Below are 22,529 nucleotides of genomic sequence, written 5' to 3' on the forward strand. Positions count from 1 at the left end.
GGGAGGGCCCCGGGACCTCTTACGAACACTCCGGGACCCCCCCCACCCTTGGCGCGACTGCGCCCCATCTCTGGGGAGGGTCTAACCTTTGACCCTCCCCCATACGTGCCAACTCCGCCGACGTCGGGGGTCACACCCGACGCCGGCTACTCCTCGGGCCGCGTGCAATGACGACCGGGGCCCCAGCCCCGGCCGCCTGCGGCCCGGCGGCCCCGCACCATGCTTGCGGGGCCGCCATATCCTTTGATGGGGAGAGGGCAAATCCCTCTCCCCGTCTCCTCCTCTTCTGGGGAAGGCTGGCGCCTCCCCCTAGTCCTCTTCGGGGGAGCCGATGCTCCCCCATCCTCTTCTATCGGTGGGGGCGGTGGGCCTGGTATGTAATAGCTTCACGGCCCACCGCCCCGTCCGCCTTATCTGCTGTTGGCGCCGTCGGGAGGCCTACCCCGACGGCGCGTCCTCCTGCGGGCGGGGTCAGCTCTCTCCCGACCCCGCTCCGCTTCCTCCTTAAGGGCGATGACCTCCTCACAGAATGAGGTCACCGCCCGCCACTGATCCTCGCCGGAAAGCATGGCTCTCACTACCGCCTCCGGCGAGAGATCAGGGCCCACCTCGCACTCCAGGGCGTGACGGGCCCGCGCAAACACTGGGCAATGCTGCAGAAACAAATCTAATCTAACCTAACCTAACCTAACCTTTTTTTTTTTTTTTTTTTTTTTTTTTTTTTTTTTATACGTGGAGGAAATCTTCCGAAGACACCTCCCGCCCCCCTGGGGAGGGGCAGGAGGTAGTGTGGGATTTCTACCCACTAAAACCTCCACGGTGACCTGCACTGGGCTGCAGGGAGGGCCCCGGGACCTCTTACGAACACTCCGCGACCCCCCCGCCCTTGGCGCGACTGCGCCCCATCTCGGGGGAGGGTCTAACCTTTGACCCTCCCCCATACGTGCCAACTCCGCCGACGTCGGGGGTCACACCCGACGCCGGCTACTCCTCGGGCCGCGTGCAATGACGACCGGGGCCCCAGCCCCGGCCGCCTGCGGCCCGGCGGCCCCGCACCATGCTTGCGGGGCCGCCATATCCTTTGATGGGGAGAGGGAACCTAACCTAACCTAACCTAACCTAACCTAACCTAACCTAACCTAACCTAACCGCTATACGCATGCTCTGATTGGACAGGATTTTTCGTTAATAACTCGAAAACGAAGCCTTAACCAACATTTTGGCAAAGGATAAAGTTGTTTAAAATCACCTCAGCAATCAACCCTCCATGGGATTCGACCTAATTTTGGGACACCTTGTACAATATAAATATATAATTAAATAGTATTTACAATAGAACCTTTTTTTTTATTAAAAGATATTTCAAAATACAGTTTTTGACATGAAATAACTACAAGAAAAGGATATTCTCAAATAAATAACACTGCATTAAATTAATTAGGTACATTTTTTTACACATGTATGTGAGATTTATAGTATTTTTTAAATATATAAAAATTAAAATTACAAATATAGATATTTACAAGTATTTATATAAATCATGAGAATATTTATATAAATTACACATCTTAACTATCATTATAAATGAGGGCAAGTCTAGAGATTTTAATTGCAAAATAAAGCGAAGGTTTTAAATATTATTTACAATAGTTTTGATTGTTTAAATGAATATTTGGCAGAACAAAGTTATTGTACTTTCATTAGTTTCGTCGCAGTTTCTGGTACAGAAGAGTTCTTCCACATATAATTTTTGATATTTTGAATTGGCGTATCAATCAGTAAGGTAAGAGTTATTGATAGAACAAGAATCCATAAAAATTCATTCAGGTTAAACTGTAAAGAAACGAATGAATTGTAATATTATATCTGTCTGTGTATCATATATTTGTGTTGATATACAGAGCGTCCTAGGTCGGGTAGTACAACTGGATTAGGGGTGATTCTATAAGCAAAGATAAGTCGAAAAAAGGATCAATTATTTTCGTTTTCCTTTTCGAAAAAATTGAATTCGAAAATTCGTCGAGTATCGTGCATTTACAAGAAAAGTACCCGAGGTGTACTCGTTGATTTTCTCTATTCTGTGACATGCTATAGTACATAAAAAAATGTTAGACAAATATTTGTTTATTCTGTTAATTTGTTCATTTAAGTATTGAAAACCACCATCAAAGGTTATCCTGAAAAATCGTTTTTTTTTTAAGTATCTTGAGAACGAATTGGAAATTTTTAATGAAATCGACAATAAATTATTTACCATAGAAGAACGATATTATAGTCATTATTTACACCTTAATGGGTTGTACCCCTTAACTACCATAATAAAAAGCTTAAACGAAAAAAAATGTATTCTTCAGTTTGTAGCGCATTGCGTAAGGGAGGTAGTGTACTGAACGGCCACCAGACGTGCATCCTCGCCACCTTGCCTTGCATGCACCTCCGCTATCGAGTCCAGCCTTGTGCGCATGTGCGATAGATTCCGCCACTTCACCCCTCGCGCTGGCCGAAGACCTCCCGCGAAGATAAAAAGGGCCACTGACGCATAATTTTAATGGACAAGACGGGTCACTGCTTCAAAGACGCTCCCTTGAATGGACATGGAAAGGACAACAACCTCTCCCTGGCTCTGACCTTGCTCCCTTGTGAGGACATATTCGGTCCACGTGGCAATCCTTGCTCCACGCGGTTCAGTTCCGTAACACCGGGTCGAGTCTTGTTACCCGTGTACGAGCTTTATGATAGTGTCAGCACAGGTGAAATACATACTTTTTAAGTGTACGCTAGTGGTGTTCTTTGTTTTCGGTCAGCCCCGTACCCCCGTAACCGAAAGGGTTACAAGATTATTTTTGCTTATAGAATCATCATCTGCCCGGTTGCTCTCCCCCACCTGAGACAATCTGTGTAAGTAGTACATGATAACTTACTTGCATACTAAAAAATTCATAATGTTCAGCACTTCGGGTTTTTCCCACATTATAAAAATATATTGGAAATTGGGTCAAATATACTGCGTAACTTATCCTCGTGGTAATCAAAAACCCTCTCCACGATAAAAATTTACTAAGCCAACCTGAAAATTTGTATACATTTTAATATATTTGAAAATTGCCAATTAATGCATATATAGATTGCATCATAAGCTCTGTTGTAAAAGGATATCTTTGTTATTTTTTATACAAAGCGAAAATATTAAAAGAACAAGTTATTCGATTCAAGAAGGTACATAATTATCTTGCGAATAATTTTTTTCTCAAGGACGAAAATTCGTTGAATAAGTAACTCTAATATGCAAAAAACAGCGAAAAAATCGGTTTTTAATTTTTTTAACTATGGCGCACCTCTCCAAAAAATCTGAAAAAAATTGAGGATGATAGTATCAATAATGTGCTTACACTTATAAAAAAAATATAATCGTAGGACCTCATCTCCTTCAATACAAAATCGCCATTTTTCAGCATTTTTTGACGTTTTTGATTTTTCACGGCGTCAGTTTTCAATCTACAAATCTGAAAAAATTCTGTAATATGTGCCTTACAAATAGAAAAGTCTCTGATTTTTTTCAGAATTTTCGAATGTCATTAAATGGGAGAAATTGGCCAAAAACCTCGCAATATCATTTTTACCCGTAACTACTCTCCCAGATGAGATATAGGGTTGAAACTTGGCACAAACTGGTTTTTTTTTATCACCTATCGAATGGTTCATAGCAAGTCGAATTTGATTTGGGGGCACTTTTGACCATCTTATCCGGCTATACCCTTTCAAAATCAGCAATGTTCCTTACATGTAATTTTTCTTTCGCTAATTTCTCTGTTGTAATTATTTCGTTACTCGTATCAAACTCAACAAATTTCTAAATTTTAGGCATTCAGGGTCACGTAGAGGTCTTAATATCGTAACTCATTGATTTTGCCTTGAGTTCAGCCTTCATAGCATAATAATAAATGTAACAGACAAAAAGCCATTAATGACTCTGACATCTCGAAAAATATAATCTTAAAGAAGGAATTATTTCCACCATGCCTTCTCAAATCAAATAATTTGTTCTTTTAGCCTTTACATGTACTACAAAAAATAACGGAGATATTGCCTTGTAACAAAATTAGTAAGACATCCTAGTGGAATTAATTCTGGACATTTACATTTTTACTTAAATTTCGCATTTATTCAAATTATTTAATATATAATCATTTATATTTTGTATTCTAAATCAGTAAAAAGACCATTTACTTACAGCCATGCTTTTAATATACAATAAAAATTACAATTTCAGCACATCAAAGGTGGTAGACTAAATATTAGAAAATAATTTTTAACAAAAAATACAACCGACTTCAAAATGCGCTAAAAAGTGTAAAATAATGTATATTTCGTTTATATAACTATGTGACAATTATTAATAAAACCTCTTGCTGCATTAACAAAATACACTAAAAAGTATAAAATAATTTCGATTTCATTTATACCAATACTCCACAGCTATTAATAAAATCTACTTGATCGTTAAATAGTACTACAGATAAAGGCTGGATATATGCAACAGAGATTGGGACCCAGACGTTGCATATATCCAGCCAAGGTGTCGAATCTCGGGTTACACGCGACGACCAGCCAAGCGTGAACGTAGAAAGGGACAGACAGTGGAGGAGAGAGACAGGTCCAATAATCGAAGGAAAGAGTCGAAACGTATCGATGTGACTAACACTAATTCAATTATGAAACTTTTTTATTTTTGACTTTTTTTTACTGAAACTTTTACTAGCGAATTGGTAAAATTTTTCTGATCAAAATGATACCAAACACGATATAGTTTGAATGGGGTGAGGTTTGTTATGGGGCATTGTGAAAAATCCAGGCGGGCGATAGTCCAAACAGCGAAAAGGGACAATCTCAACATTCAGAATGAGAAAAGGATAGCATGACTGTAGTGCGTCTCAGTCAGCGTTCGGGCGTTGTTGCTTTTTTCGCTTGCCTTCGCAGCACAGCTCGAGTGACATAATCAAACTAACGCCTGATTCTGGCTACGATTCCAAATCGGCAGCCTTTCTACTTAGACGCCACCTTATAACTACTAGCTGAACTAAATTTGTCACGTGACTTGCTCTGTATTATCCAGATAATGGCGGAACTCGTCTGTGGGAATGCAATCACGGGAATCGGTTATTCGTCCTTATATAAGAAGATCTTGAGCTGAATAAGGGCTCATTCGAAAGAGGAAGGTTCAATGCAGGGCGGTCAACTCACCGTTTGAGTCACAAAATTCTTTTAGTGGCCTAAAAATGGTTCGATTCCGCGACTGCATTTTGTCGACTTTTTCCTCTACTTTGTACACTCATTTTATTAAATATTGACACAATCTCGTTAAACCATAGTTGTGCATTGGACCTTCCTCTTTCAAATGAGCCCTCACCCAGCCCCAAGTCTTCTGATATAAGGACAAATAACCGATTCCCGTAAACCCCTTAATAGGCTCATTTTTGCCAGTGATATCACCTCGCTGCATTACCCGTGTCTACCCCCTTAACTACATGTACTGTGCGTTACTAGTAAGTTGCCGTCCAATCAAATTCGTTGACCTGCCTCCAGTCACACGTATTATGTTTATTGGCCGAGGCCCTTACATCCACAAATCTAAGGACACGAACGTCGCTAAGGACAGACATTGAAACAGAATGAAATGAAGCGATAGCGAGCGACGATTTGGACGCATTGACGTAGACGTAGATTCGGGGTTTACATTATTAAAAAATCAGGAAAGTTTTTACACTTTCCATAATGCAATTTCTATAAATTTTGCATAATGACAACTGTTGTCAAGAACGAGTATTATAAAAAAAGCGCATGTTTATATAGTTAAATGTATCTCCCGTGAATATGGAAATTTTGCGCCTATGCAATGTAACTGCTGACTTCTCAAGTTACGGGTTCCTGGAGGGGATTAGGTGGAGCGAACGCACAGTCCCTTTGCCCCTCTATCATTCCAGTTTGTTGGTGCTCGGTAACTTACAATTAGCAGCAACGAACAGTACATCAGAAGTGCTGCCAACTTCTGACACAATCGTTACAATCATAAATGTTTTCTGCCGTATCTATAACGTTTCGAATCTTTTCATACGACTTATTAATTACTAAGTTCGCCATACCGCAATCAAATCGTTGTTGGCAGCATCGTATATTCGGGTATTTTTAATTTTGCGCCTCCTCCGAAAAGGTTGAAATGTATTTAGTATCCTATTTAACGATTAAGTAGATTTTATTAATAGCTGTGGAATACTGGTATAAATGAAATAGAAATTATTTTACACTTTTTAGTGCATTTTGTTAATGCAGCAAGAGGTTTTATTGATAATTGTCACGTAGTTGTATAAACAAAATATAAATTATTTCACACTTTTTAGCGCATTTTGAAGCCGGTTGTATTTTTTGTTAAAAATTATTTTATTAAATTAAAATTTTAAAACATTTACAAACCAAATCATGTGAAAATATTAAGTATAAACATTATACAAAATATTACGGTATCAATTGAGCATAGCAGAATATACATTTACTGCACAAATATGAAAGAAAGAATATTTTTATGCCAAGTGTCCAGAATTAATTTCACTAATGTATATGTTGCTTGTGCACTTATGTCTCATAACGATATTTACCGTCTGTGTTCCCAGTGTAATGCAAGAGAATTAACCAAGCAAAAATGGCACACCAACCAATAGGAGCAAACGCATTGTACATTGCTGCATCTATTGCGTTATATATGTAATCTATAGATCCCATATGTGCAGGTCCAAAAAATGCAAAACAAAACATTATTGTGCTTATAATCCAACCTGCGTATAGCACTATCTACAGGTATAAAAACATAAATTACATATAAATTTTATACTGTTTTGATCATTAGCATAACTAGGCACCCCTTCTTCTCACAAATGAGGCCAGATACCTTTCACCGTTTTATAATTCTGAAATTCTAAAATTAAAAAGTTCCAGAGTTCCGTAATTTTAAAATATGAAAATTAACAAATTTTTAAATTCCACAATTTAAAATTACCAAAATCTCAAAATTTCATAGTTTAAAAATTCTCAAATTCTCAAATTTTAGGACACTAAAATTTTTCCATAAAATTGTACTTTAATATAAATAAATAAAGGAATTGAACAATATTAGAAGCAAATTAGAATTAAACAACATTAAACATTTCGTACTGTTAGTAAAATTAAGAGACATTGAAAAAGTCACGCCAACTGTTAAAGTACAAAATTTTTACTTACTTTATTTATCTTATAATCTTTATGCACATATCTTAATGAATAACCCACAAAAATTCCTATTATATAGACTGTCAACCTATGCGATGGTAGAGTGTATGAGTAATTTGCAGTTTCAAATAATTGTTTAATTCTGTGAATATAAACACGATTTTCAATAAAAAAATATATGTAGAATGTTCTGAATAATAAAACTAAAATTTATAATTTATTAACTTACGATGTACCGAAGAAGATGTAGTTACTTAATTGCTTATAATATATTACAAAATATCGGAGTGCGGTTGAGAATATAGCAAAAATGGTAAGTATAATAGTTCCAATTTTTGGATTTTTGTAAAGAAGGAACACCATAACAGGTGATAAAATAAAAAGTTGAGTATCTATACCTAAATGATGAGTATGTGTAAGACACTAAAATGAAAGAAGTATTTTTTTAGTACATTCCAATAGTATATTGTGTAAAATTCAATATAGATTCATACCATAGTTTCAAATCCAAAATAATTATGGATAAATAGAAAATTCTTCCACCATGTTCTTTTACAAATATTTGCATGTTCAGTTACCACTAAGTTCCACTGTGGTCCAGAACCAATGTGAGGCATGATATAAGTACAGAACAACATTATTGCAGCTAAAGATGGAACTAGTCTAAGAAAGATTAGTATACAGTGAGAAATAAACATAGATACAAAGCAAGATATTAATTATTAATTGTATCTCTATTACCTGATAAGACGAGATATATATTCATTTTTAATATCTAAATTTCCATTTTTCTTTAATTTTCCAGTAAAAGAATATGCTGTTAGAAGTCCAGAAAGCATTATAAATGGGTCAGTGTAAAGACTAGCTGCTCTTCCTATGACAGTCCATGGTTTACCAAGGTACTACAAATATATTGTATTCGCTGTTAAATCAATTCAGTATGTCTTTAAATAATGCAATCATACCTCACTCATTTCTGTTCTATTTGTATAAGGATTAAAAAAGAGAGCCATGCTTTTGTGAGCTAAAAGCAACATCACAGCATTTATTGCTCGCACGCCATGAAGTGTAGGTATGTCATCCGGACTTCGTTCTAATGATACAAGCTTTTTGTAATTACGCTTTAAAGAGAAACATAGCAGTAGCTCATTAGTAGATATTTTGTAATGATCATAGTATGCTGCTATGACTGTTAATAAAAATATGGCTATAAACAATAAACTGAAAAAAAAACAGTATCGTATAAAAATTGTTTCATAATTAAAAAGTTAGTTTCAATAAATATTTTATACTGCATACCTAACATACATCGTATCCTTTGGAATAGATTCTGTTTTTACTTGGCACATTTCTTTGTTCACCTTCACTGTAACCTTGAGACCTGTTTGTGAGGTATACCTTGTAACAATTTCACGAACAGATGTTTCAACATCTTTGAAGCTGCATGAAGCTGGTGTACATACTCCCCAATTTACTATGTTAAATCGAGGTACTCTATGTCCAGGCTAGAAAATAATAAAAAATGATAACAATACAGAAAATAGAGAAGTGGGTGCCGGTTCAGTTAATCGAAAGTTATTGTAAAGAACACCGCAGTAGAGTGGACGAGATACTATAACGAACACGTGGACATTCGGGCAACCTACAGGTAATATTGTGCGCAATCCTGGTTTAGATAACTGTCTTATACTCTTAAAGAGTTCCTTGTGGCGAATGAAAACAGAAAACGAACAATAAGCTTATTGCAGTAATTCAAAGCCTAAGGAATGGTTTACAACAAAATTCAACATTCATGGATTTAAGTTGCTCTTCTGTATGTGGTAGGATAGAAAAGTGGTAAATTAAAAGTTTGAAATCTTGATATCTAACGTGAATTTCAGAATGTTAAAATTTAATTAATAAACATACAAAAGTGTATAATGTAATAATGTGTAGATATCTAATTATAAGTATAAAATTTGTTAACTGTTTAAGACAGATCTTTTGGGTACATATTTTTTAAACTCGTAGTATATTATAGTCAATTTATTACAAAATAATTGGGAAACATTTCATGTAACACCATAGGGGAGTGTCAGTAAATATAGTATTAGTAATTGAGAAACATAATTTCAAATTTCTTCTGTTGTTATTTTTGAATCTTTTCATTTTCTTCACATATTTATACTATGTATGAATAGCAAAACAGGCTGAACATTTTAAATATGTGGTAGCATCGAGATATCACTATGCAACACTTCTACATTTATTAGAAACTGTGATATATCTTTCTTATCATTAGATTTTAAAAAATAAGTTTAATGATTGTGTAAAAACGAAGGAATTATATTATGATCTAAACTATGTTCTGGTATTTCCGTCACATCCCAAGATACAGGGTGCGATTTTAATGCGGAACGTGTTACAAGTATCTACGAATCGCTTTCTTGAGTTACGTTATGTTACTTTTATTAATTGTAAAGTTTGTGTGACTTGTCACGAGGGCAATTCAGAAAGTAAGTTCCGTTAAGCAATTAAACAAAAGGAAACCATTATTAGAAAAACGCTTTTATTGCATAATGAAGTACAATGCTTAGATTATTTTTCAACATAGTTGCCACCATTGTTGAAGCATTTATCATTGTGCGGTACGAGCTTTTGTATGCTCTTGTCGTACAACGATGCCGCCGGCGATGCCAACCATCATGGTTACACCATGGTGACAGCGTTTTTCACCTCGTCGTTTACCGTGAACTGCTTGCCAGAAAGAAACTATTTAAGGTGCTGGAAAAGATGATGATCGCTTAGTGCTAAATCGGGACTGGGGGGGGGCAAACTGTTCCGAGTGGAAGTCCGTATAGAGTTCTTGCGTCACAATCGATTTGCCCCCCCCCCCCCCCCCCCCCCCCCCCACCTACAGCCCCGATCTAGCACCAAATGACTATCATCTTTTCCAGCACCTTAAATCGTTTCTTTCTAGCAAGCAGTTCACGGTAGACGATGAGGTGATAAACGCTGTTACCATATGATTGACATCGCAGGCGGCACCTTTCTACGACGACGGCATACTAAAGCTCGTGCCCCGCTATGATAAATGCTTCAACAATGGTGGCAACTATGTTGATAAATAACCTAGCCATTGTACTTCATTATGCAATAAAAGTGTTTTTCTAATAATGGTTTCCCTTTGGTTAATTGCTTAACGGAACTTACTTTCTGGATTGCCCACGTATAATGAAAAGCAAGTAGAGTTGGTAAGAAATTTGAAAATCAAATTTTAGAACAGTTTTCTAGGCTTGAAATTAATTGTGTCGAATAATAACATTATTGTTTATGGTTTGCAATAACCAGTAAATGATGGTCGTAGATTTTCATATACTAATTACACAACTTAAATAATTTTTCTCCATCACTCTCAGGTTTTGAAAACTTTAATTTTCGAAATTAGGTCTTTTCAACTTGTTGGCGAAAGTAGCGATTCTAAAGTAGCGAAATGAACCTGTTGGCGAAAGTAGTTCGCCGGTGCATCGTTACCAAAGGCGGTAGCACCTCGCAGGCATGCTTTATTCTAATCCCCCCCTTCCATCACAGGAACCGGTACGCTAGACGCCATTGCCTGTTTCCTTCTTCTTGGACGAACACTTGTAACGGTCAGACAGACGACTCGTCACCGATAACAGTATTAGCCACCTTAAACAATAATAGCCTTCGCACTTCAACCTAACTGAGTCATTTTTCGCCAACTAGATGAGACACCAAGCCCTTTGAACTTTACACCCCGAACCTAGCAACCGAAGATATAAAAACGAACCGAAGATTTTGTCTTGACAGTAAGAACGCAGGACCTCTGTAGTTTTATTTCAAAAACCCTTTCCCTTTCGTTCGGAGTATCTACGGAACCCGTCCGTTGGGTATATTAGTGATCAACGTTACGTTTTCCCCGTAACATTTTGGCGATCCTGCCAGGATACCACGAGAAGACGGTCGGAAAACTTGGAAAACCAGCAACTCTACGGAACCTGTTGGAAGCCGAGGGATACGTCCGGAGGATCGTCTCAGCTGGTATCACAGACCAAAGGAAAAATTAGGGTAAGCCGAAACGCTGGCTTTCACCGATTATCGAAATCCCCCTCCAATTATCGACATCAGTGACGAGGAATCCTTTCCCATATCCTCCACCAAGATGCCCAATTCCATCGAGGAGGCCATTCTGGCACTTAACAAAACGATACAAACCCTTGCTACACAGCAAGAAATGATAACCGAAAGTATCTCGGCACTACGGTCCGAGAACGAAAAGAGAAGATTGGAGAATCAGGCCATCCAGAAGATCCTGAAGCCAGTGCTTACGGACGACGATGCTACCACGGGAGCGTCTGGTCTGTACCACCCCGAGGAAGAGGAGCTAGGGGAAGGAGATCATCCACCAGGGCACCAGTCCCAACAGCCCCGACCAGGTACATCTCGCCAACACACCGAGGTAACTGCATTAAGCGGAAACGATCGTCGAAATGAGGAACCCAGATATGAAGGATGCCAGTTAAAATCCGCCAAAGATTTACTTGATACAATTAAACCGCTCAGAGGACGAGACGACTCGGGAGTGGAAGATTTTATTAGAATGGTTATTCGCGCTAAATCCGAACCCGACTTTTTACTTGACAAAATTCTTGCAACAAAAGTTATTGAGAACGCGGAAAGAAATATTCGACATTTGCAAATCACGAGTTACGACGAATTTTTCGAGGCATTAAAAACGTACGTGTTCTCAACCGTTTAACGCGCCGGATAACGCGCGAGACAAAATGCATAGCATTTTGCAGGGTAGAACTGAAAGCGTCATGAGTTACACTCTTCGCTTCAGGCAACAATTAAACGAGTATAGATACGCCATACAAAACGAACACGCGCAGCCCACCACTAGGCAAATCGCCCTTAGTATTTGTGATAAGGAAGCGACCAAAACCTATATTAAAAATTTGCGGTATGAAATCGGCACGTTAGTTTACCCCAATAAGCCCAACAGCATTTCGGAAGCACAAGGCCATGCCTTAGAGGCCGAGGTGTGGGAAAGAGACTCTAGGACTAAACGCGCCTCTTATAGACCTGCGGTGCAAAACAATAGAATGCAAATAGAACAAACGAATTCGAGACCGATAGAACCAACAAATCCGAGACCGATACGTCAATTCGACAAACCACGCGAAATCCACAGCGTAAAGTGTAATCGGTGTGGAAGGTCGGGACACTATGCAAATCAATGCCGAAATTTTCAAATGATGCCTCAATTGAAACCACCACCGCGGGTGAATCAAATCTGCGACGAGGAGGAAATACACATCCCAGAATTGCAAACGTTAGTTCTCGATCAGGAAAATTGCGTTTCATCAGAGTAAGGTTTAAGAATCAAACCATCGGACGTTTTCTTCTCGATACCGGAGCCGGGTTAAATTTAATTAGAGATAAGTATTGTAAAGATCGGAAAATTGTGAGCGAAGAAAGGACATTTTTAATGGGCAACGATAAGCACAGTAGTAAAAAAAAAATTATACTTAAACTTTTTGGCAGATTACATTGCTTTCACGTAGTACCGGACGACTTTCCGTTACTCGAAGACGGCATAGTAGGTCTCCCATTTTTCGAACAATATCAGTATAAAATCACCAACAGCGACTTGACACTGGACGGACAAACCGTACAACACGGGACCGAAATTTCTGTTCCACCCAACGAAACGTATACCACGAAAATTCCTATCAATGAATATTCCTACATAGCACACCTTTACAACGCTACCAATGAAACACTCATATATCCAATAAACGAGCTCAGCCGTACCCTACCAGAACGAATTAAAATCTTAAAGGAGAAAATTAACCTTCGACACGTCGACCCAGACTCAAGACCGAGCTTGGAAAAAGAATCATTTCTTATAGTGACGTGTTCTCTTTCGAAAACGAGGAGTTGCCGTGCACCAACCTAACTAAACACGTAATCGAGCTGAAAAACCAGAAACCCATTAATATTAAATCGTACAGGCCACCCGAAATACACAGAGAGGAAATAGGCAAACAAATAGAACAAATGTTAGATAAAGGCATCATAGAAAAGTCAGAATCTCCCTATAACTCGCCCATCTGGGTTGTACCAAAAAAATTAGATAGTTCCGGTAAACGTAAATGGAGGATAGTCATTGATTTTCGACGGTTGAACTTAGAAACAGATCAGGACGCATACCCGTTACCGCCGATCGACGAAATCCTAGATCATTTAGGGAAATCAAAGTTTTTCTCCGCGTTAGACCTCAATTCGGGTTTTCACCAAATCCCCATGGACGAGAAATCTAAAAGGTACACCGCATTTAGTACACGTCAGGGACATTTTCAATACCTTAGAATGCCATTCGGCTTAAAAAACGCCCCGGCCACGTTCCAAATGATGATCGACAACGCGTTGCGAGGATTTATTTGGAAAAATTTATTTCGCATACTTAGACGACATTATCGTGTTTGGCACTACCTTTGAAGAGCATAATCGAAATCTGGAAATCTTGTTTCAAAGACTCAGGGAACTAGGTCTTAAACTCCAGCCCGATAAGTGTGTATTCCTTAGACCAGAATTAGAGTAATTGTCAAGAATTTCCCATACCAAAGTCCGCGACGAACGTAAGATCTTTTCTAGGGATTGCGGGATACTATAGGAAGTTTATTAGGGATTTTGCCAAAATCGCGAAACCACTGACAGAATTAACAGAAAAAAATACGCCATTCCACTGGACTGACGCTCAACAAAAATCATTTGACATACTAAGACAAAAGCTTTGCGAAGCACCCATCCTAAAATATCCTGATTTTGAGAAACCATTCACGCTGATCACCGACGCGTCCAATACTGGACTTGGTGCTATCCTGTCCCAAGAAGGTCACCCCTGCTGTTATATTAGCCGTACTTTGAATAAAGCTGAAATTAATTATACAACAACCGAGAAGGAATTGTTGGCGATCGTGTGGGCTGTCAAACGATTGCGACAATATCTTTTGGGAAAGAAATTTAAGATCCTTACTGATCATCAGGCCTTAAAATGGCTATTTAGTGTTAAAGATCCCTCATCCAGGTTACTTCGATGGCGATTACGACTGGAAGAGTACGAGTACGAAATCGAGTACACTAAAGGCAAAGAAAATACAGCAGCAGACGGTCTATCCCGTATATATCCCATATCCTCACAGGAGGAAGAAGACGGAAACAGTGACGCAAAGGTCAATATAGACAACCCAAAGCAAATAGAGCAGACGCAACTATTAACCGAGTACGAAAATTGGAAACAGAACCTCGACCCTACCTATATCTTATCTACCAGACCTAATCCTGTTGGCAAAGTTTGAAAACCGCTCCATAAAGAAATGCTAGGCCCGTATGACACGCGAAAATGGTTAGTAAAGCTAGACAGAATCATACGAATTTCTATCGTACAACGACGCACCGTTTTAAAGTTATATCTACCCGAACCAGTTAGGCTGATAGAACTTTTAGAACTTCGGCAAATTCTCAGCTACTTAGGTTACCGGTATTCCGATGAAATCGAACTCATATTCTCCGAAAACCAGATGGAATTGAGCGAAGAAGACCGATCAGAGTTAATAAAAGAGTGCCACAACAGCAACGCTGCACAGCACTTTGGGGAGACAAAAACTTTAAAAAGGGTACAAGAACGAGCCATTTGGGTGAATATGGAAAAAGATATAGTGGAGTTCGTAAAGAGTTGTGAGTCGTGTCAAAGGAAAAAATTAATTAGGATTCGAGGAAAGGAATCGGCTGTGATTCCTGACACCCTGCAAGAGCCCAATGATAAAATCGCGATGGACATCCTTGGACCTTTAACACCCACTAATAGGGATAATAAATATATTCTTTCGATTCAAGATGTTTTAACTAAGTATTTGTTATTAATCCCCTTAAAAGAAGTAAGTACCGCGACTATCATAGACGAACTCCTTCGGCATTATATATACATTTTTTCAGCACCAAAACACATACTTACCGATCAAGGTTCTAATTTCATTAGTAAGCTGATGCAAGAATTCGAGTCTCAATTTAATATCAAACACATAAAAACGACAACATTTCACCCACAGTCCAACGGTAGTTTAGAAAGAACCCATAGCACGATATTGAACCTTATTAGGACCTGTATGCGGGCAAAAACAATGAATGGGACGAGAACCTGCAACTTGTTGTATGGGTTTCAATACGGCGCACAGTGGGACAAAACTGCTTTTGGCGATCAAAATTCCGTAACTTCGGTTCTATTGGAAATATTTTAATGAAATTTTGGGAAGTTTTTGCCTACATTATAATACTTAAGTTGTATTAATATAAATCATATTGAACTACAGGGTGTCAAGATATTCACGTATAAACTGTAACGCGTTCAATATCCTTCACTTGTTAGACATAGTTTATGTTATTTAACAAAAATTTGACTTAAAACTGTTAATAACTATAATGAAAACGGATATAATAATTAAAAAATGACAAGACATGTGTTATTATAATATATTTATTTATATTTATTATGATCTATACCAAATCATTCGTAAAAATAGTTTCGACAATTATGAAAATTTATTATGGCATATTGCAAGGCCGAAATAAAGTTTCAGATGACGAATATACACGTTGAATGCAGTTAACTAGTTAATAATCGTATCTGGTACTGCTTTTCCATCATCGTGCGCTGCGGCCAAGATGGGTGTAATTTATTTCAATCGCCATTTTTTTAAGCAGTGGCAGGTTGGGGCAGCCGTTTTTTTCTGATTCTGATAGAGGAAGGTTCACTCTTTACTACAGTAATAATCACACCCTGCACAAGTGTGCACATTTTTTTAAAATCAAACGCAAAGTTGAGATTTTAGTTAAATGTATTTCGTTTCAATCAGATCCTATTATTTAAAAAGTTGTTAACATTTTAACTTATTTTATGCACTGAATAGAATCTATACTAATCTAGTAAACTTTGTAATTCATTTGAATTTTATCTTTCCGAGTAAAAGTTATTAGAATCGTACATTGAAGTTACGGATAATATCATCAGCGTTTCGTTTTGACAAATTTCTACTGACTTTGAGTGCGAATCACGGCAAAACGAAAGCAAATATGAAAAAACGGATTACACCACGTTAAACTACAGTTTATTCTCTATCGATGTATGTAAATAGTTTTTCAATTTTCGAATACACGAAAATCGACTTTTGATCGCTGAAAGCCGTTTTGTCCCACTGTGCGGCGGTTCACGAATCGACCGGGTACACTCCGTTTGAACTTACCTTTGGGCACAAGGCGAACCTCCCCTCGACAATCGCGAGTACGCCGCTATTGACACGGGAAGAATTGTTCAAACATTGGAAATATAGGCACAACACCTACATAAATAAGGCCAAATACAATTTAGAAAAAGCCAAGGCAAGGACCCAACGGAGGACCAATGGAGGTATCATTTGCACGCAACCTGTGTTTAATGTAGGAGACTACGTGTTCCTACATAACGATAACGTCTGGAAAAACAAGCTAGAACCAGAATGGCTAGGACCCTATCCGATCCTCGATACCTCTCCTCCAACATACACCCATAAAACTAAGGGACACCCTTATAGCCAGAGTACATGGGAACAGACTAAAACCTTGTATTTTTCGCTTTTCAGATGTTACTCTTAGTAACGCTCCTTGCAGTAGTAGAAACGACCCTAACCCTTTATAGTACCGGTTTAGGGAAATTAGATGTATTCGTAGAAGTAGAGAAAAGCGTCCAGTTATACAACAAAGAATGGACGTTAGTCGTTAACGTCAATACAGACTCCATAGACAAACAGTACACCAACGTTATGAAACTATTCGACATGACCTTAAAATACTATGCTTTGGAAAACGAGTCAAATTACGAAATCTCCATTCTTCGCAGTAGATTAACCAATGTAAAGATAATTAAAGATAATTTGCGAATATTATTAGGTAGTAGAAGTAAGAGAGGATTAATTAACGTAATTGATAGTATCTCGAAATCCTTGTTTGGTACATTAGATGAGGATGATTTAAAACTTATCAATGTAAATATTGACATGCTATTTAAAAATCAAAATGAGATGAGCGCAATCATAGCGAACCAAACCAAGATCATTAGGACTGCGATCAGTAATCAAAACATAGAATTACTACAACATCTCCGTCAGGAAAACATAGACTTGTACAACTAAACTAATAGGAAATTAAATTTGCAAAACCGGTTCTTCGCCATGACTTCACTGTTAGATGAATTAGGAATCAATCTGGACGTGCTAACAACAGCTGTACACATCGGTAGAAACGGGATGGTCCACACCCATCTATTGAAGCCAAACGAATTCATCCAACACCTAAAGGAGCTAGAGAGCAAGGGACTGGAGAGGTCTTCCATTCCCCTAACAGAAGATAACTTTCCAACACTCATCGGTATCAGCACCATCAAGATTCTTACGCAGCGCGGTAACATTATTTACTGTATCAAAACACCGATAGCAAACGACAAGACTTGGCATTTGAACAAATTGTATCCGATACCACGTTATAACACAGTAGTGAAAGCACACATCATAATTATTACCTCATTAGAGAAAATAATTACATCGCCGTTGATGAAACGTACTTAAATAAGCGGTGCAAAAATATCCATGACGAACTTGTATGTAAGCAGACGTTACCCATCCATAATATTGTCTCAAAACCGAATTGCGAATCCCAACTATTGTTAAAAACGAGCGAACGCCTAGAAAAATGCGTAGTAAAACCTGTTAACATTGACGAAATAATCTTTGCACATCTGTCAGCCAGCAACAGATACATCATCATTCCGGAAAAAACACTCGATGTACAAATAGCATGTAAGAAGATAGAAACAATTAGGTTTTCGGAGCCCACCCTCGTATCAGGCGTAGATGATTGTACATTTTTAACAACCAACAACTTGTTTAGAACCATGGGAAGCTCCAAAAATTTAACGTTCGAGTCAATCTATAAAAATACTGTACAGATTAATTTCATGTTTGAACTAGACGACTTAAAAAATATTATACCAGAACTACCCATACGAATAGACCACAAAATTATAGACAGCTACAACAATCAGCTAAACAACATGGGAGAACAACTAGAAGAACTAGCCAGTCATAGGTGCATCAAATCCTGGAAGGAAGCAACCACGTCAACCCTACACTACATCGGGTACACATCCATAATACTCGTTGGACTCTGGTTGCTGAAGAAGGCGGGAGTGGGCAAACTCCTCCCTACTGGCATCTGCATAAATCTGTTCTGCCAAACCAACACACAGAACCAGTCCACAGCAACAAGGGAACCACCAGCGCTGGATCCCCGCACTGAGGGCAGCAGATTATCCGGACCAATAGAAATACCTACCATCAGAGAAATTAGCATCCCCACCGTAGAATCCTCAGAAACATTAAAATTTAAGAAACGCACAAGATTTGGAGGACCAAATCAAATCTAGGAAGGGGAATGTGTAACGGTCAGACAGACGACTCGTCACCGATAACAGTATTAGCCACCTCAAACAATAATAGCCTTCGCACTTCAACCTAACTGAGTCATTTTTCGCCAACTAGATGAGACACCAAGCCCTTTGAACCTTACATCCCGAACCTAGCAACCGAAGATATAAAAACGAACCGAAGATTTTGTCTTGACAGTAAGAACGCAGGACCTCTGTAGTTTTATTTCAAAAACCCTTTCCCTTTCGTTCGGAGTATCTACGGAACTCGTCCGTTGGGTATATTAGTGATCAACGTTACGTTTTCCCCGTAACACGCTCGACGCGAGAACACGTTTTTGTCTACGCGCGTACACGTTACAGGGATGTCATTGTTCTAGACCACGCGACGCGGTATTATGCAGTATACTCTAACAATTCATGTATTCATATTCTTTAGTTCTAATGAGGAGAAGGCAAGCTCTTGGGGTTACAGATTTAGTTGAAACTTCATACACTTATAGATCCCGTTCTCCTGTTTACGAATATATATCATTATAGGTGTAGATACTCATTGTCAGTAGTTTTTTAGATATTTATGTTCGAAGTTTCATTATACCTGGAAATATAGATTTAGTGAAAGGTTCTCGCAAGAAGCAAATTGGCGAAATGGTAACGTATCTGACGCGTACGCGAACGACCCGGGTTCAAATCTCCGCCGGGTGTGCAATTTTTTTTTTTTTTTTTATTTATTCACTCCAATTAATTGGAATTCAATTGCATATGCAATGATACTATTCATGACAAACAAAAAATAAAAATTGTATGCAAATGTCATATAATAAATAATTAAATCAAAGCACACTTCGTTGACTGTCTGAAAACAAATACAGGATTGCCTCGAAATAAGCAACTCGTTCGGGACCGAACAGTTGCTTATTACGAAGCAGGTATGCTATTCGGCTTGACGAATGGGAGATTGTCAAGATACGTCACTCGTAGAAACGAGTGAGAGATATCCGAGGTAGCGGCAAACGGACCTCACTTATTTTTCGGACCTCTCACTTTGAGAGCGACTTTAAACAAAGAAGAGAGGATAGCGAGTTGGTATGTACATATTTCGAAGCAAAGACAACTTGCTTATTTCCATGCTATTGGATTATGGGGTAAATGATTATAGTCTTTTTAGTCTCTTTTTAATACTTTGAATTTATTTTATAAACTGGCTTAGAAAGATGTTCACTCTGTGAAATTCAAACTGGAAGTGAGGCAACGCACAGACCCCCGAAAGGAAATCTGCCGTCAACTTGAAGAAAGAAACTTCGTCTATACCGTGTTTATTACACTGGTCTCTAACAGTAAACAGTCACAGGCCCTTAGACCTGATGGTGCTAGTCAGGCTATCGTAGATACACAAAAGACAGTGCTTCTCAACGATTCATTTTTGTATAAGGGTTATTGTTGAATAATCCAACAGAGGCAATCCTGTATTAATCAGGTCTGCTTTCCCATAGAAATACAGAAAAGCAAATGTGCATGCAATAAAACTGCATTTATGAGATATGCAAGATGTTTTTCTCATTTATGTTCTGTTTGTTTCAACAAGTATCACTGTTGTAACTAATAATAATTGTAAGTACTTCATCCTATTTTTCAACCTATTCTATTTCATATGTATCGCATGGCTTTTTTATCTTATGCTTTTTTTTGTTTTTAGGCACAATCAACGAAGTGTGCTTTGATTTAATTATTTATTATATTGCATTTGCATACAATTTTTATTTTTTGTTTATCATGAATAGTATCATTGCATATGCAATTGAATTCCAATTAATTGGAGTAAATAAACCGAAAACAAAAAATTTCACACTAGGTGGGGATTTGAACCCGGGTAAATAAACATTCAGGTAAATAACATTTTTATTCACTGTCACGTTGTTATTGTACTGGACACAAATAAAAAACATGTAATATTCCGCACTACTCCGTAATGTTTTCACGACGTTTCTTCCTTTCCAACTTCAAATAGAACTGCCAGCTTGAATGTTGCGAGGTCTGTTTCGCTCTTTGTCCTTTTCTATATTCGGTGACATCAAAAAGTCGACACGAGTCTCTCTCGGTTACTCTTAGTTATCGAGAATAACAGATTTATGATCAGGAACCATGACCTATTTCTGAATGTAGAAAAAGACAAAAAACGAAACAGACCTCGCAACAGTCAAGTTGACAGTCCCATTTGAAATTGGAAAGGAGGACCAATAACGACGTGAAGACATTACGAAGTAGTGCGGAATATTACATTTTTTTCATTTGTGTCCAGTGCAGTAGCAACGTGACAGTGAATAAAAATGTTTATTTACCTGAAAGAAAATTCTGTGAAAGGTGACAGCGACCGTGTGGTTGAGTGGGTTCAATGGTCTCGTCTGGAGATCAGCTGTTCTGCGTCATTTGTTCCCTCTTCGAATGTTCAGGATCGACACAGTAGGAATTATCTGCTTTCAGCATAGCAGATTAATTTAGGAACGAATGGGTAAGTTTTATTTAAATTGTTTTTAAATTTTTTATTAATTATCCCATTTCAAACATTTGTATTTGTTGTTTATAATGTTTAGAATTTCCTTTTTTACATTATGACAGTCGACAAGATTCATATTCATTTTAAACAACAACTAAAAATGTTCAACCAGTTTAATTTTTTTATTGTGCTATGCCAACGGGGTGCCGAGCCGTTCGTTCGCGACCTACGTCAAGCCCCGCTTTCGTTGCCGACGCTGCCGTCCCTGAGCCCGCGCGCTGCATGCGCTCGGTTTGGTCAGTGTTTTTCCTTAATAATTCAAAATCGAAGCTTCAAACAACTTTTTTGCAAAGGGAAAAGTTGTTCAGAATCACCCCAGCTACCACCCTTTCACGGGACCAACGCGAGTTATATTCGTAAACAGGAGAACGAGATAGAGGCACGCTGTTCGTCACGTAACGATTCTCATGTCAGTGACACTCAAACAATGCTAAAATCGCAAGATCCTGCGCGGCAGGACGAAGCAGTGCCGGTGCTCAAGGCGGAAGGCGAGGCAGTGATGCCGGAACCGTGGGACGTGGGACAAATTTTTACCCTCTCCACGACGTCCCACGATGTCCCAGTGACTCCCCTACCGCAGTTGTTTCATCCAACACAAGCGCGTTGTCCCACGTGTCCGTGTGAGCTCTGCGGGTTTGGCAGAATTCGGTTGCTCTCGTCATTTCTACGTTATCGGCTCGATGCTCAAACCGCTAAAGCACGTGGCAGCAGCATCGACGAATCGACAAAATAATATAATTTCGTCCATGGCACTATGGTAGAAGTGAGAAACCAGGAGATTCAGTTCGAATCCCGATTCCACGGTTTCAGTTCTGATTCTTAATGCATTAACGTTTTTTTAATACATAAAAATACATTTTTAATACACTAATACTATGAAATACATTAACTTCGGAAGCAGTTAAAAAAAGGAGTTGAACTGCTTCCTTTATTGATATTTTTTTTAATATTTAAGTTTTATATATATACATATGTATGTACGTGATACAAATGTGATTTCTTCAATTAGATATTACTGTTATTCTATTTATTACAATACGTAAATGCGAAGACATACGAGGAAAATTGGATAGGATAGAATGTAAGGATATAAAGAAATTTCAATCTTTTACGGTTTGTTAGTTTTATTTTTTATTCGTTACATCTATTATCATTTTATTCTGTGAATAGTCATTAAAATGAAAGACAGAAAAGTACAGT

At 38.3% G+C, this 22,529-nt stretch overlaps 1 protein-coding gene across 1 annotated transcript in view; it reads right to left on the reverse strand.

The window, feature by feature from the left end:
• Positions 1-1,432: 1,432 nt before the first annotated feature.
• LOC117601395 (nose resistant to fluoxetine protein 6) overlaps positions 1,433-22,529 on the reverse strand; it is a 97,845-nt gene continuing 76,748 nt past the window's right edge. The window contains exons 4-12 of the mRNA XM_034318076.2: positions 8,557-8,762; positions 8,223-8,478; positions 7,999-8,159; positions 7,752-7,920; positions 7,487-7,680; positions 7,270-7,399; positions 6,651-6,843; positions 2,922-3,067; positions 1,433-1,833 (exon numbers count right to left, since the gene is read on the reverse strand). Of these exons, the coding sequence (XP_034173967.1) occupies positions 1,687-1,833; positions 2,922-3,067; positions 6,651-6,843; positions 7,270-7,399; positions 7,487-7,680; positions 7,752-7,920; positions 7,999-8,159; positions 8,223-8,478; positions 8,557-8,762 (1,602 nt within the window). The 3' untranslated portion in view covers positions 1,433-1,686. The remainder of the gene's footprint in view (positions 1,834-2,921; positions 3,068-6,650; positions 6,844-7,269; positions 7,400-7,486; positions 7,681-7,751; positions 7,921-7,998; positions 8,160-8,222; positions 8,479-8,556; positions 8,763-22,529) is intronic.

This window comes from Osmia lignaria, chromosome 6 (genome assembly GCF_051020975.1).
Source record: "Osmia lignaria lignaria isolate PbOS001 chromosome 6, iyOsmLign1, whole genome shotgun sequence".
Taxonomy (NCBI): Eukaryota; Metazoa; Arthropoda; class Insecta; order Hymenoptera; family Megachilidae; genus Osmia; species Osmia lignaria.